Genomic DNA, 15,736 nt, shown 5'->3' on the forward strand with positions numbered 1-15,736 from the left:
CTGCAGGGCTGTGCCTTTAATTTTGACAGTACAATCGTGTATGTAAAAATGTGCAAAAGAATCTAGGCAGGGGAAAATTCACAATCTTTTTTTTTATAACTTCCAACAACAGAGCCATGCATTGCATGGGGGGGGGGGGGACACCTTGAAAGTGACGTCACAAGATTTCACATTGCTGCAGCTCCTTTAAGGACCTTTAATTAGAGCGACCTTTAAATGGCATTTTAGGCAGACGGTTTAGTGCGATTCTGTGCCAATCTGCCAAATGAGCACTTACAGCGCTGAATAGCCAAATAACGGGCAAACCAAATGTAGTATTGTATGTATGTTGAACTTCTTTCGCATTATACAAAGCCAACCGTGCTAATCGGAGGTGCAAATGTTTAATGCAACTTACTGCTGGCTGTGCTGAGACCATTAACTCGCTGGACTTGAGAACCTCCGTATTATCTTAAAGTAAATGCTCTTTCATAGTCCAAAAAAGCCAGGCATAAAGGTATCTGATATTATTCAACAGTATATTCTGTATGGTCAGTGATATAAAAAAAACTTCTTAAAAACAGTCATTTGCGAATAATTAATGTATTTTCTGGGTTAAGGTTAGGTCAGCATTAACCCATTAGCTTCACTAAGCATAATAATACGTAATTGAAATCCAACAGAGAACGTAAAAATACTGTGTTGTTATAACAGTGACTTTGCCTTTTCATAGCAACGAAAGTACTTGCCTCTAAGGAATCTGAGATCTCATACAGCAGTTTCTGAAGGTCCACGACATCATTGCTCCGTTCCATTAGGATCTTGGTGTTCTCCTTCAGCACCGCCTGGACAACGCACAAGTGCATTAGAGGCCACTCGGATACATCTCAACAATGTCCCAACTGTAAATCGTGCACTGTGTGCACGTGCGCACGTATGCATAGTGCGTGCGTGTTTGTATGTATGTTGAATCTCTTTCGCACCGTACGTAGCCAACCGCGCTAATCGGAGGTGCGTGGTTGGTGTTTGGTTGGTGGTTGTGGTGGTGGTCGTGGTGGTTGCGGTTGTTGTGATGGCGGTCGTAGTGGTTGTGGTGGTGGTCGTGGTGGTGGTGTGTGTGTTTAATTTAAAATATACACTCTGGTACCTTGATCAGTCTCACGGCCGTCTTAAGAGCGGTCACCCTGTGGTGTTTGTGATCTCCGAAGAGTTTATCGAGCGCCGGGATGGGCTTCTTGCACGTGATGCAGTACACGTCGGGATGCTTCAACTTCCTCTCGGCCTCAGAGCCAGACTCGAGCTCGGCAAGCATCGCGGCGATGTCAAAGTCCTCCGCGTCCATGTACTCCTCAACCTCCTTGTCCATGGCGTCGTCAAAGTCCTCGTCCTCCACTGATATTAGCGAGGCATCCGGGTCCTCAATGGATTCTCCAGCCTCCAGGGAAATGTCATTCTCATACAGTTCCGCAAAGTCCCCTAATCCTCTTTGCGCCTTCCACACTTCAAAGTCAATGCCTTCCTCGGATTGAACCTCTGATCCCAAGCTGGCCTCTCTATCCAGCTCAAGGTGGATCTCATCCATTCTACCTTCAAATGAACCTTCTTCTGCATCCAGAAAATCTGTGACACCTTCGTTCATCTCTTGATCAAACATTTCATCGTCATTTGGCCTAAATGCATGTGTTTCTTCTTGATCCATGACTTCAGTGGGCTCTTCTTTCCCCAGGTCTTCCGGAAGTCCAGCGCTGACTATATGCACGTGTTCGTTAACGTTCTCGGGTGCCAGGCCTTCGAATGCTTGCATGCATTCTGGATCCAAGACACATTCGGCACTCTCGGGGCCGTCATCTTTAAATGCTTCAATTGATTCGTAATCCGAGATATCGAAATGTTCACCTCCGTATAAATCTTCTGCAAATTCGGTGAAGGTAATTTTTATCTCTTTATCAACACCAACAGTGACATGCTCCTTAGTGTTCCCAATATTTTCTTGATCCAAGACATCTATGCATTCAACTTCCTCGATGTCTCCGGCAGGCTCTGTGACGAATGCTTTTTTCTCTTCTTCCACGTTTGCAGAAGCATGCTGTCTGAGTCTTCCAATGTTGTCATGATCCAATTCATCGAACGCCTCAGCTCCCTCGAGCTCTGCCGTAAGTTCTGTAATGATTATCTTTCCATCTTTACCAACGTCCCCACCAGGGGCATGCTCTTTAATATTTTCTTGACCCAAGCCAGCTAGCATCTCAAATTCGTCTAAATCCTCCGCAGGTTCTATCACAAATGGTTTTATTTCTTCTATATCGCCCTCTGCAATACTCCTTTTAAATGCTCCTATTGATTCATAGTCCATGACCTCAGCGGGTTCACCTTCATACACATTTTCTATTTCTGTAATCGTTACTTCGTCAACATACTCGTCAGGTCTTCCAATTTCCTCTTCATCCAAGGCACCTAAGGACAAGGACTCACGTTCCTCTAAACCTTCTGCAGACTCCGTAACAATATCTTTCAGAACTTTGTCAGCATCATCCAAGATGCCTTCTTTAAATGTGCCCACATATATTTGATCCAATATATCTATAGGCTCTTTCATCTGCAAATCTACACGTTTTTCTTCATCAACATTGTCATTGATATGTTCTTTCAATGTCCCCATTGTGTCATGACCCAACATGTGAGGCTCTTCCATCAATTCTGTTGCAAGTTCTATAAAGACTGCGTTTGTACACTCAGGGACATCCTCTTTCAATGAGGCACACACTTCACTCTCAACAGCATCGGAGGGCTTCATTTTAATAACTCCATCAGGAATTTCCTCCTCGTGTAACGCAGAGACAAACACTGGCAATTCAAGTTGGCCAGCATCCATCAGGTCACTAGGGACAGCCACATCATCAGACACCTGCGTTACAAACGGTTCAGAAGACACAGGTCTGCATCCTTCTCCTTGTGTTTGACCATCTACATCGACTGCGGAGGTCTCAGCTTGTATGGGTTCAAAAATCTGAGTGTAATCTTCCCCACCGTCCCATGGTTGAGGTGTTCCTTCTTGTAGACTGTTGTCAAACTGAGTAGAGATCTCAGAAACGCCATCTGTCGGCTTCTCTGTCAGTGACTCCATCTGTGTGTCCTGTTGTATGGAGACAGGGAATCCATGTGATCTCATAATATCAGCCTCTAGATGAGCTTCTTCTCTATCAATTGACTTCTCAAACATTGGCATGCTGATTACGTGTTCTGGTCTGTCACCTGCAATAGGCGCATCGTGCCCCTCGGTGATAACACCTCCGTACAGTTCTTTGCCAGATAACTTGCCTGCTGCTACACCCTCTTTTGGCAAAATATCTCCAGACTGCTCCACCTCCACCTTCACCTGGCCAGTGATATCATGGAAATATTCAACTTCAGCGACGGTCTCTTTTGCAGTGTCCATCCCCACAGCATTACCCTCGCCCCATGTTGCCTCAGATGCATTAATGCACTCACTTGTGACCGGTTCATTGGAAGGTATGTCACTTGCTTCAAGTTGCTCCCCACGTTCGGCAGAAACGTGTGTCCCCATATCCTCAAATGGCTTCACTGCCTGCTGTGCCAATTGAGCTGTGGTCATTTGCTTTGAAATTTCCACCTCAGATTCCTTAAGAGTTGCAAATGTACCCGCAGCGTTATCTTTCGAGACAGCGTGTTCCCCTGAAATATTTTCCAGTGGATAAACAGATTCTTCATAGCACAGCGGCGCCGTATGCTCAGTCTGCCTAGGAGTGATTTCTCCTGAAATTACCTCAGCTTGGTCTGCCATGGGTTCTTTACTTTTCTCAAGACCTTCGCTATCATCAGCACCGTAGATTGCTTGAGCGTCAGTGCTACTGGTTGTCACAGGGGGGTCGTGGCTGTCAGGCGTAGCGTCAAAGCCCCGTTGGCTGTCATCGGGTCTTTTCACACCGCCACCTGTTATTTCATCAGCTGGATGTCTGTCGCTGGTCAGGATATTGGTGTCTGCGCTCCCCCTCTCTTGGTCGCTAGCCGCTGCGATTCTTTCCCAATCGTCAACGTTTTCGTTAACGCCGAAGGCTCCTCGGCATATTGCATCACGTGCACCCTGTGGAGCCACTTCAGAGACACCGTGTTCTTGTTTTTCTCTAGCAGCTGTTTTAGCTAACTGTTGTAAACAAGGAACTTCAAGAACACCTTCAGAATTGGCTTGCTTAACGTTAATTTTAGGTGCATTAAGAGCAACAGATGCAGCTACGTCGTGAGATATATTGGACACACTATCCACTGATTCATCTTTACCATCCTCAATCACCGTGACGTCTGCTGTGATGCACACAGCTGTTGCTTGTGATACAGATGGCACGCTTGGAGTTTCAACCGCCGATTCTACACATTCAGTAGAAGCCCCACTTGGTATTTGTGACACTGAATCGGCCGCCTTGGCATTATCCATGTCTGCAGGGAGGAATTCATCAGCACGCAAAGCAGGCAGATCTGATGCAGTCACGGTTGTTGAAATTCCTACCACTGCACCTTGCTTCACTGTCTCCTCAGTCTTGATGTCATCTTTAGCCTCTCCCTGTTGACCTTTGTCCAATGAAAGGCTGCCGACTTTATTTTCATTGTCAATCAGCCCATCTCTTGGCACGGCAGTGTCAAGAGTGGTCGCACTGGTGATCTCTTGAATTTCATGAACGCTGGCATTTTCTGACGGTGTGTTATCTTTAACCTCGTCGGGTGATTTGAAAGCGCTCTCGATACTAAGTGGTTCAGATGAAAGAATCGCTGCAACACTGCCCTCCATTATTTTAGTGAACCCACTAAAAACTTCGTCACCATCACCCAACGCGCCACAATCTCCTGCCACCAGTGTTTCGGGAGTCACGTGACTATCTGCAGCTAGCTCACCAACAGACTCAATGGAAGCTTCTGACAAGGTGGATTTTTGCAGTTGCGTTGCATCTCTTAAGTCATGAGCCAAAGAGACATCCTTTTGCAGTGACATTTCGTCGGCAATCTTCTTCGTCTCCACCAGATCGGCTCGTGCAAGACCCACGTTGGCGGCAGCGGCGGCCGTGGCTAGTAAATCTCCATTACCATACTCTTCGGCCAGACGCTGAGCACCAAAGCGGCCGACGCTCTGCTCCAGGTCGCTCTCCTGCGACATGCCAACGCCCTCGTCCGCCGACAAGACGCCCGAAGCGTACCAGCCGGCGGCGGTCTCATCTTCCGATGGCTGATCGCCCGGCTCGGATGCCGGCACTCGCCGTGAACCCGAGGCAGCGGCGGCGGTGGAGGCGATGGTTCGGGGCGGTGGAGCGAGCCCCTCGCAGTCCTGGCCCAGCACCACCTCTTTGCCGCTCATGATGAAGATGATGCGACCGGGGGACGCGGCCAGGGGCCGTGACGGCGGTGGTGGCGGCGCCAGCTGCGGCGGTGGGCTGTACACGCCGGACGTGCTGCACCCCGAGGTCCAGGAGCAGCGTGAGGAGGAGCGAGGGCCTGGCGCCGTCTCCCACAGAACGGACATGCCGCGGTCTCTGCCCTGGGCGCTCAGCATGGAGAATGACGGGCTCGACACGACCACCTGCACGTGCGGCTGTGCCACCGGGTCCTTCGTCCATGCTTGGAACCTGGGCACAGATCACCCAACACAAGCCATCATCGTCATCATTATTTAAAATTTTTGCAGCATTATTGTTGTTAATTTCATCATCTTGTCATCATCATCATCGTTAATATTATTATCATTGTCAATGACTTCTCCATAACCATTGTCATCACAGTGTCATCATCAATGTCACTATTCATCATCAACCATGATCAATCCACCGCTCATCGCATGGAAGATGCTGCTGTTTCTTACGCCAATGGACAAATATGGGTAGCCCACAATCATGTTTTTGTCTCACTTTGTCTGTCAAAATATTTCCAAGCATACACCTCTTCATTTCCCTTTCCACACTTTCAGTTGTTGTACCATGTTCTTTGTCTTAAACAGTGCATACTACCTGCTATGATGTAGGGATCACAAACATGTACATTCACGAATAAAATGGAACAAATACTGAAAGTGACAATATTATTCCGATTGTATTTAAATTGTTATCAATGCATCTGTCACAATCGTCATCATCATAACTGTAATCATTATTATCAGCATCATTGTAGTCTTAAATAAAATAGTGATTAGATTTTTTTAACTATAAACTTTATTTTACCAGGTAAGGCCCACTGAGCATTATAGCGCTTTTTGAGAAGCAACCTGGCCAAATTGTAGCTCAGGAAAATTACTCATCATGTGTAAATTGATAGCAGCTAAATGCATACTGAAAGATAAATGTAAGCCCTGCATTCCAATAATAATTGCCTTCAGAATTTTGACGGTGAGCTGGAATATCAAAAGGATTATATATAAACCTACACTGATAAATCTCCTATTTAAATGATATGTCAATACAAAGGTTTTCCCAATAACACTCAGTCCACTCTCATCAACAAACATATATATCTTGTGCTGCGTTTTCCTCTCCGAGGTTTTCAGCTGAGTGCAACACTTTTATTTTAGGCAAGTATTTCCTAAGGTCGTTTGCAAGGGCTGAGCACACAGCTTCATATATCACGACAGCCATGGATATTAAATGTTGGACTATGGGGCAGCGATCAATCACACTGGGGATGGCTGTTGCAGCGTTTACGTCACCACGCCTAAGAATAGCGCGCATCGTCAAGTTAAAGTTTAATTGCACAATGCACAATTGCATAGATGTGCGTGCCACATTGAAAATAGAGCAATCTTGGTGAAAACAAGGCGCATGGAAAAGTTTAAGCTGTCAATAATTTACAGCTCACATAAAATTATACCATTTGTCTATAACCGTTGTCTGGGATATTATTTCAGTCGGTTAAGCCTTTTCTTAAACTGCATTGTGAATGCCACCTTAATCTAAAGGAGAACATGAGTATAAACACCCATGTTGTATGCACACATGTAATCCCATATTTATTTATGAATTCTGACATTTAGTATCATATATTTGGGTCAGCGATGACTACAGTCTCAGAGACAAAGCCCGCTTGTTTTTAGCAATGCAGCATGAGATATTCAGCAGATGTATGATGCGATGTTATATATTCAATCATCCCTACATTTTAGAACCAATAGTTAAATCCACCACCACATACACTCTTCTCAATGTTATATGATTAAGGTCTAGCAATTGTTTGGTAATAAACCATTATATTGTTTGGCCAATTATTCCTCTCAATGCAATTTTTTAAATGTAACATTGCAGAGCCATCCTGTACCGTGAGCGTTTTTTTTTTAAAGAGGGGGTTATACAAAATAATCGTGAGAGGAGGGGGGGGGGGGTCTGCAGTCAGTTTTAAATAAACTGCATACTTGACATGACTACAGTATCAGTATACTGTACATGTTGAACTTCTTTCGCACCATACGTAGTCAACCGTGCTGATCGAAGGTGCGGGGGAAGGACAACAAACTAAACACAAACAAACAGGTCTAAAGGAATGAGTTTTCAATCTGTATAGCTCCAGTGGCTTTCTAATTTCGGAAGAGGCGTTCCAGACAGCCGCACAAGCGCATCTGAAAGCGCGTGATGCTTCCAGTAGCAGGGCTCTGTCACCTCAAGTGCCTCTGAAGTTGCAGGCCTCTTGTAGGTAAATAGTAAAGTGTGCTGTGCTCTACGTGGCATTACACAGTAGATTTACTGGCCGTAATTGATCAAATAGATGTTACCCGATAAATGCCACACATCTGCTTTATGACAAATATTTAAAGCTGTAATGTGCTTTTACTGTACGTTATAGTCATTAAGATGTAATTCATGGACACATGGCTTACCAAATTGTTAATTTTAGCTTAATATATCTAGTCGTTTTGAGAACCCAAATGACTTTAGCTTAATGAAACTACCAGCAGCAACAACAAAAAGCATGGAATCATATATTTTGACGTAAATCAACAACGTGCATCAATTCAGATAGCCGCAGAAGATATATGCACCTCTATACCTTATATGAAATAAAATGCAAGTTAAGTAGACATGGTTAGGATTATTCCCAAGGGGTGCAATTTCTTACCCTTCGGTCATTTCTCGAAGATCCTTGTCATCCAAAAAGTTTTCCTGGTAAGAACTGTCAGGAGACATTACTTCACGAGAGAATCCAGGGACAGAGTTTCTTCCATGCCGTGTATCCATCTTCGGGTTCATTTTTGCGGCCATCATGTTCACTTCACAAATCTTTAACTGCAGCCCACTGCTAACTTGAGTTTTGGTGGTCTACACAAATTAAAATTTGAAGGTCAGGAGCTAAAGCGTTGTTACCATTGCCCGCGCGGAGATGACACGCGCGCCGTGGTGGGAGACGCGGTCAGAGAAGCGCAACCCCGCGATGGATATAGTTAGCCACCCACGACAGGCACCGTGAGACGAGCGGCATCTGGCAAACGCATTGCGCTTTGCCAGAACTAATGTGCGCCACGGCATGCCAACGCTGGCCACGTGACTGACAGAGTTACCGCCACCGGTGTCAAATAACGGCCAAGGCGAGAGAGTTTACGAAGTCAACGTGGAGCACAGGCCACTGTATCACTGCTCCGAAGGGGCTTGTGAATTAAGGTGATTTATGGGGAGTACATTACTTTAACGTGTGCACGCACTTGCTAAGTCTTTCCCGGTCCTCGCTTTTCACGTGAACTTTCGAAAGAATAGCAACTTCTTCTCCCTGTAGGAATGGTACGCTTTTCAGCAATTCCATGCCACTCATTAAATAAGGGATTGTGTTCCCCTTATGCAAATCAGCAGCAGTACTCATCTCAATTCTTGGTAGAGTACTGGAATTCCACATGCCTTTCGCAGGGAATTGTTTCTCCATAAAGCAATCACTGTGTACCACGATATATTAATCTACAAATTAGGCAGATCATTGCGCACTTGAGACTTGAACGACAGGAATGCACTCTAATAAAGTAACACAATGACATTGTGGTATTGTTAAATCACTTAAATAAACTGCCACGGCCAAGACTTTTCTCAATATTCATGGAGATTCCTACACCTTAGCAATTTTGACAGAAATCCTTATGGGACTTCACTGATTTTAAAGCACTCTTTAAAAAAAAAACTGTTGAAAGTGTATTAATGATCTCCTATTGGGATTTGGAATAACATTATACTTTACTTGCGTGCTTAAGATTGCCCTTAGATTTCTGCTCTAATATTCTGCAGAGTTGTGACGCAGTGGTCCGCGCACTGATTCCCAGTCACGGCTACCTTAAGTGACATGTGACATCTGAACTGATCCTGGTGAAGTATGGTCAAACAACTTTCGTGACAGACATGTCATGGTGAGGGCTTCATCCAGCAGTGGATTGGCAAAGGGTGTTCTAAATATATGCTGGGCTTGGTTGCAGTATCAACTCATCACATTATTTTGGATGGTACCAATGCCCTTAAAGGAAATTATAAATGCTGTGCTCCAAAATATTCGGTACTGTATCTGTGGGAACGATAGTGTGCTTTGTGTGTTGTAATGTGTGGCGTATATTGCCGTGTGCCATGCATTGTAGTGTGTGCTCTGTGTGATTGCTTGATATGATCTCACCATGCCGTTATTGATTTTGGGCAAGATTCTAGATTTGAAGCTTTCGTGACTGCAAGGATCCATACTCTTTGGTTCTATTCGGTCACGTAGGTAAAAAATAAAAAAAACAAAAATGACGACGTTTCGGCCACAACACAAGTGGCCATCATCAGGTGAAGGGACCGTGCTGACGAAGGCCACTTGTGTTGTGGCCGAAACGTCGTGATTTTTGTTTTTTTATTTTTTACCTACGTGACTTTACCGAATAGAACCAAAGAGTTTGGGCAAGATGTTCAGTTACGAGACACGTAAGAATGATTAAGCCGTGCTGTTTCATCAGTTTTGTTCTGCAAAGAAAGAGAATCGTCTTTCACAACTAAGCAATAACGATGTATTGTTGGCTACTACAAACTATTTCCTATACAGAATTATTTATAGAGTGTAGGCAATGTACTGTGAAATACACACACACACACTGAATGCACAGGAAGCATTAACGAATGACAAGGGGAGGCCCTCATCCAGGCTTGACAAGGGGCTGCATACTATTATTTAACTTTCTGGTGTCAATAAAAGGTGTACCACTTTGTGGTCAAGTTGACACTGGTCGTATAAAAAAACACCTACCCACCACAATTAGATTGCTGGAATTTCAATTGCGATGCATGCCACCCCATTGCTCATTAAAGCAAATGGGACTGTTAAGACTGCAAATTGTTTGGCATCCCTCTTAAGAACTGCACGTGCCTAAAGGGTTTCTCACCTTTAAATGCGATTGGCTAATCGTGCACTGTATGCTGAATACAAGATACTGGTCAAAGAGTTCATATGGGGCGTAAAAGTTCTATCCTGTTTGGATCTATTGGTAAAAATACAGGCGCTGTGGTATTGGGTATGCTGTGTAGTGTATGTATTCGGTTTATGCACAGTTAGTTCATTATTCCTGGATGTAAATTATGAGAGCTGAATCTCTCATGCAAAATATATATATATCATGTTCAAACTTTATGTATTTTTTTTATTCCTAATGCTTACAGTTCCACGAATGTCAAAATCACGTTTTCATAGTTATCTACGAATGTGTAAGCTTAGAAGTAAACCTGTGCAGAAATAGCAAGTTTATAACATTTAAAACGCCTTTCTTCAACGAGTGTTGTTCTGCCAGTCAAAGGTGAGGGGCCGTCCATAAATGACGTCACGGACCTGGGGGGGGGGGGGGTCAGACATTTGTGACGATGTGTGACAAGGGGGGAGGGGGGTTTGAGAAATGTGACGTCACATCAAAATGCGCAACTTTAAATAAATATAAACACGTTCTACTTAAATTTTGATTTAAAGCTTTCGTGACTGCAGTAATTCATATTCTTAGCTCTTTCGATAAAGTCACGTTGAAGGGAAACAATAAAATAATAAAATATATATAAAACAATAAAAAATATTCTTTTATATATATTTTATTGTTTCCCTTCAACGTGACTTTACCGAAAGAGCTAAAAATACGTTCTATTTAATTAAAGACTTTTTAATAAATGTTTTCTCCTACAACATCAGAGTGCAGTGCCACATTAAATACGCACTACAATAACAATAGTTTAAAGCGATTTGAAGCATGTTGTATTTTGGGGGGGGGGGGGGGCAGAGCTTTGTGACGTCAAATTTGAAGGGGGTCTGACTTTTTGTGACGCCGTGTAACGATGGGGGGGGGGGGGGTCAAAAATCGCGTGACGTCATCTATGGACAGCCCCTGACTGGAGCACGTCTAAAATTAGCAAATGGTTTTAAACCTCTCTTTCCACGAGGGTACATTTCGGTTTAATCCCTCCACTTGAAAGGGATTGCTGCCGCGGCGTAATAGTTAACGCATTGGACTTGTAATCCAGAGGTCGCTTGGTCTCCTGGCACGGCAGTTGAAACATTGGGTGAGCTCATTCTCTGTTCATCCAGCAGCATAAAAAATGGGTGCACCACGGTCGATTGGTGTGCTGTCGTAAAGTGTGGGAACTCCCAATTCTTCCAAAATATCTGACCAGGGTGGATGAGGCCACCTACCCTCCAGAGGGGCTTTTTCGAGTTCCTTCTGTGGTGGCCATTCTGACAGCAGTGGTGTGAGCCAGCAATTACAGGGCTGCACCTTTACCATTTGAAAGTGTATTGAGATTCATTGTGGTGCCTGTGGAGGGAGCGTTGACGTGGAATAATGTAGTTATCTGGAATGGCGCTCAGTTATTAATTATTATTAGTCCTTTTGTATGTATGTTTGTTGAACTTATTTCGCACCGTACGTAGCCAGCCGTGCTAACCGGAGGTGCTGGTAGCGTTGTTAATACTGTACCCGTATCGTTATTTGTTGTGCTACTACAGTACAGTACTATTAAATGTTACTTTAGGGATTGCGACCTGTAGGGTTTCCCAGTTTGTCACCATTCAAAATTTAGATTTGAAGCTTTCGTGACTGCAGGAATCCATACTCTCTGGTTCTTTCTTTAAAGTCACGTAGGTATAAAATAAAGTAAAAAATACATCACGACGTTTCGATTGCAACACAAGCAATCATCATCAGGTGGGAATACCACAGCAATATTTTTTTTTGCTGAAGTAGGAGAGAGACGCCGTTGTAAGAGTTTATATCGGTAAGGGAGGGGGGTAGCAGGAGGGGAGCGTTGTGTGGACGTTAGGAGATGATTGCTTGTGTTGCAATCGAAACGTCGTGATTTATTTTTTTATTTTATTTTATACCTACGTGACTTTACCGAAATAACCAGAGAGTACCATTCAAAATGTACAATGACAGTAAATGTGTGGAGGCTAAATGACCACAGCATGAGCACAGGTGGAGGATTTTGAAAGGTACAGCGCAAATACGGTATATTTTGAAGTGGTGTACACCGGGCATCTAGCCTCCAAAGATGTGGGAAATTCACTGCAATGCGAGCTCAACCTGAAGTGGTTGACGATGAGTGATGACGGCGATGATGTTTTCACTCCCCAACCACCGTGAAGCTCATGCAGGAATTGTTTATACAACGGACATGCCAATTGTAAGCTGCCTTTTCTTATTGGCATACAAAAAAATACAAAATATATTAACTGATTATTTAATGAATTAAAAAAAAATTCCAGCTTTATAAATAGTGAGATAAAATGAAAAAATGTCAAAGAAAGAACATGCTAAGACGGATATCTAAACAAGCAGCTAGCAAATTTAGATACAGTGCTGATGAGGTTCACACAATTTAAGTGCTGTATCATCAAGTGGACTAGACTGGAGAAAGAGCGAGTCAAAAACCGTGGTGCAGGGAGAGCAAATTATGCTTATTGAGAATGATGGGGGAGTGAGAAGGTTTGTATCTGCTGGAGGATGTAATGAGCTAATGGGATGCTGGGACCAGGGGCGGAGCCAGGATTTTGACTTTGGGGGGGCTGACTTCAATATTCTGAGATATCCAGTGTTTATGTTTTCCAATGGGCGCCACAAATGTCTAAAACAAATTTTATTGGATTTGAACGCGGAGTTTATTAATAGGTCGGAGCCGCGGATGTGACTAATAAGTTCGTAAAGTTCGAAAGGCTGCCGCTCAAGCAGCCTGCAGGGCAGCACGAGGTGGCAGCCTGCAGGGCAGCACACAAGGTGGCAGCCTGCAGGGCAGCACAAGGTGGCAGCCTGCAGGGCAGCACACAAGGTGGCAGCCTGCAGGGCAGCACGATGTGGCAGCCTGCAGGGCAGCACAAGGTGGCAGCCTGCAGGGCAGCACGAGGTGGCAGCCCGCAGGGCAGCACAAGGTAGCAGCCTGCAGGGCAGCACAAGGTGGCAGCCTGCAGCATTTCGCAGCAGCCGGATATCCGATTATCCCGATCACCGACTTTCACAAAATTTCAGGGGGGGCTGAGCTCCCCCCCGCAGCCCTCTCTGTGGCTCCGTCCCTGATTGGGACAGAATGACAATGTACTCAAATTATGTGACGAGTGCAAGACTGGTAGAACAAACCCTGCTATTATGTCCTCTATGCTGTCAGCGCAACATACAATGGCAATAATCACATTCATTTTGTTGTTGAATTTGGTGAAACCACCAAGAAAGCCTGTTCTCTTTAAACACGAGAGAGCCCGATGATATCACCACATACGTACAGATATGCAATTTATAGAATTGTATTTTCTTAAACCGAGAGGCCAGTGAGATCACCGTAGTTCCTATTCGTCTGATGTGTCCCCGCTTAACTTTGCAGATGCTGACAAATATTTTCAATTTGTACCCAGATGTGATTAGAAACTTCACTTACATCGCCTTCCGCTGGCTATTTCAACTAAGTGCATTGCTCTCAATGTAACCCAGCAGGCTTCCCTTGCGTTTTACATACACACAGTGTCACAATAAATGAACAGTATTTTAATAAAATATGAAATTATTCATTGACAATTATCCATTGACTGCATATGGGGAAGTACACGCAAAACACACGTCTGAGGTCTAATCCAGAATAATAAAGGGTCAAACTTAAACTTTAAAATGTAACTCAACATTCAAGAGGGTGTGCAACTTTAACACTTGGCGGGAGTTGTTTTAAATACCACAATGCCCTTTTGTTCACGTGGCGAATTTGTCAATTAAGCATAACGACTTTTTATTACGCATTGCGCCACCGTCGGTGACGACGATGATTCAGTTAAATTTATTAGCTACTAGCTGTACTACCCGGCTTCGCCCGGGACTTGGATCCACCACGCCCAGCCGCCTTTGTCTCCCCGGTAGCTATGTTCACACACCACAGCAGTTACTCGTTTGAGGCTGAGTCGACCTAGGGGAGGCCCAGGACCGGTTAAAATAATCGTCACCGATGGTGGCCGTGAGCGGGACTCGAACTCGCGTCGCCGGGTTCGTAGCGCGGCGCGCTAACCACTACACTACAATGCGTTACGCTTCCACATGCGAGGGTCACGTGACAGATTTGACGTCACAGCTCACTTGCCGTGCAAAAAATAAATGCATTATTGAGCTCCCCCCCCCCCAACAAAAAAATCAAAAGTGTATTTTTATATTTTTTGCATGGTGTACAGTCTGGAAAGTACCCACATGGCAAATTTCAAGTTTGTTGCATGTCGGGAAGTACGCTAAACATTTTGAACAGACACATAATAACTTTGCCTTTTATATGTATATGGAGATATATACGAAAACAAGCATCGCACACGACAGAATGGTCGAGAGAGAGAACGTTGCGACTGATGATCGTGACTTCCATTCCCAGCAGACATAACGCCACCAGACAGCTGTTAGGCCCCGCCCCCTGCTTCAAGCCCCACCCCTCGTCTCGCTTTTTTGGCGGGAAGACGAATCCTCAAAAATGACGTCACTCCAACATGCGAGTGTGCCTCAAGCTTGGTGCGTAGATTAATCGATTCGTACTCAATACGATAATTCGAGCACCACCGCACGCGGTGCACAACGAGCCGCGCTTGTGAGAACACACGATATGTGAACGATCTACTGTCATAAAAACGCTCGACACATTCCTCAATAATTATGTTTGATGAGCCACTTCGTTGAAGCTATAATTTGTGGCCAGGTCGCTTCTGAGAAGCTAATAGCTCAGTTGGGCTTTACCTGGTAACATAAAACATTTTTTTTGTTTTATTTGTATTAACCTTTTAAGTTATTTGTTTACCTTTCCTATACTTTGCACTCCGTATGTTTTTGTACTGTTTGTTGTTGTAACGTTCTAACCCCGTGCCCCTACTAAGACATCTGTGATAAAGAGCTTTATAGCTCATCGGATTCCTCCTGTAATATAAATAAAGATGCTGATTCAAACTTCAGCGACGGTTCATGAGGAACACTTTCAAACGACGGCAACGTCACCCGCTCGCGTGCCGTCAATATTCGGCACGTGCGGGTGACGTCACCCCCCACCCCCACGCTTTTGTGACGTCGGCTGCGATCGCCGACTGGTTGCGCGTTTACCTTGTCCCACCGCTCGCCCACTCACTCCCGCGTTGCCCCTTTTATCGCGTCATCGTGTCCACTCTCTAGCGCGCGTGACGTCATTCTCCCACCCGCGCGCGAGCCCGACGTCATTCTCGCTCCCGCGCTCGCGTTAGCACGGGCGTTCGACGTCATTCTCGCTCCCGCGCGCGCGTGACGTCATTCCAGCGTTCC

General features: G+C 44.8%; 1 protein-coding gene across 1 annotated transcript in view; it reads right to left on the bottom strand.

Annotated features, from left to right (window-relative positions):
- Positions 1-8,701, bottom strand: part of LOC116941881 (uncharacterized) — a 29,153-nt gene extending 20,452 nt beyond the window's left edge. Inside the window, exons 1-3 of the mRNA XM_032953194.2 lie at positions 8,080-8,701; positions 1,127-5,609; positions 729-824 (exon numbers count right to left, since the gene is read on the bottom strand). Of these exons, the coding sequence (XP_032809085.1) occupies positions 729-824; positions 1,127-5,609; positions 8,080-8,225 (4,725 nt within the window). The 5' untranslated portion in view covers positions 8,226-8,701. The remainder of the gene's footprint in view (positions 1-728; positions 825-1,126; positions 5,610-8,079) is intronic.
- Positions 8,702-15,736: the final 7,035 nt, after the last annotated feature.

This window comes from Petromyzon marinus, chromosome 13, assembly GCF_048934315.1.
Source record: "Petromyzon marinus isolate PM22_M1 ecotype Great Lakes invasive population chromosome 13, UKy_Petmar_22M1.pri1.0, whole genome shotgun sequence".
Taxonomy (NCBI): Eukaryota; Metazoa; Chordata; class Hyperoartia; order Petromyzontiformes; family Petromyzontidae; genus Petromyzon; species Petromyzon marinus.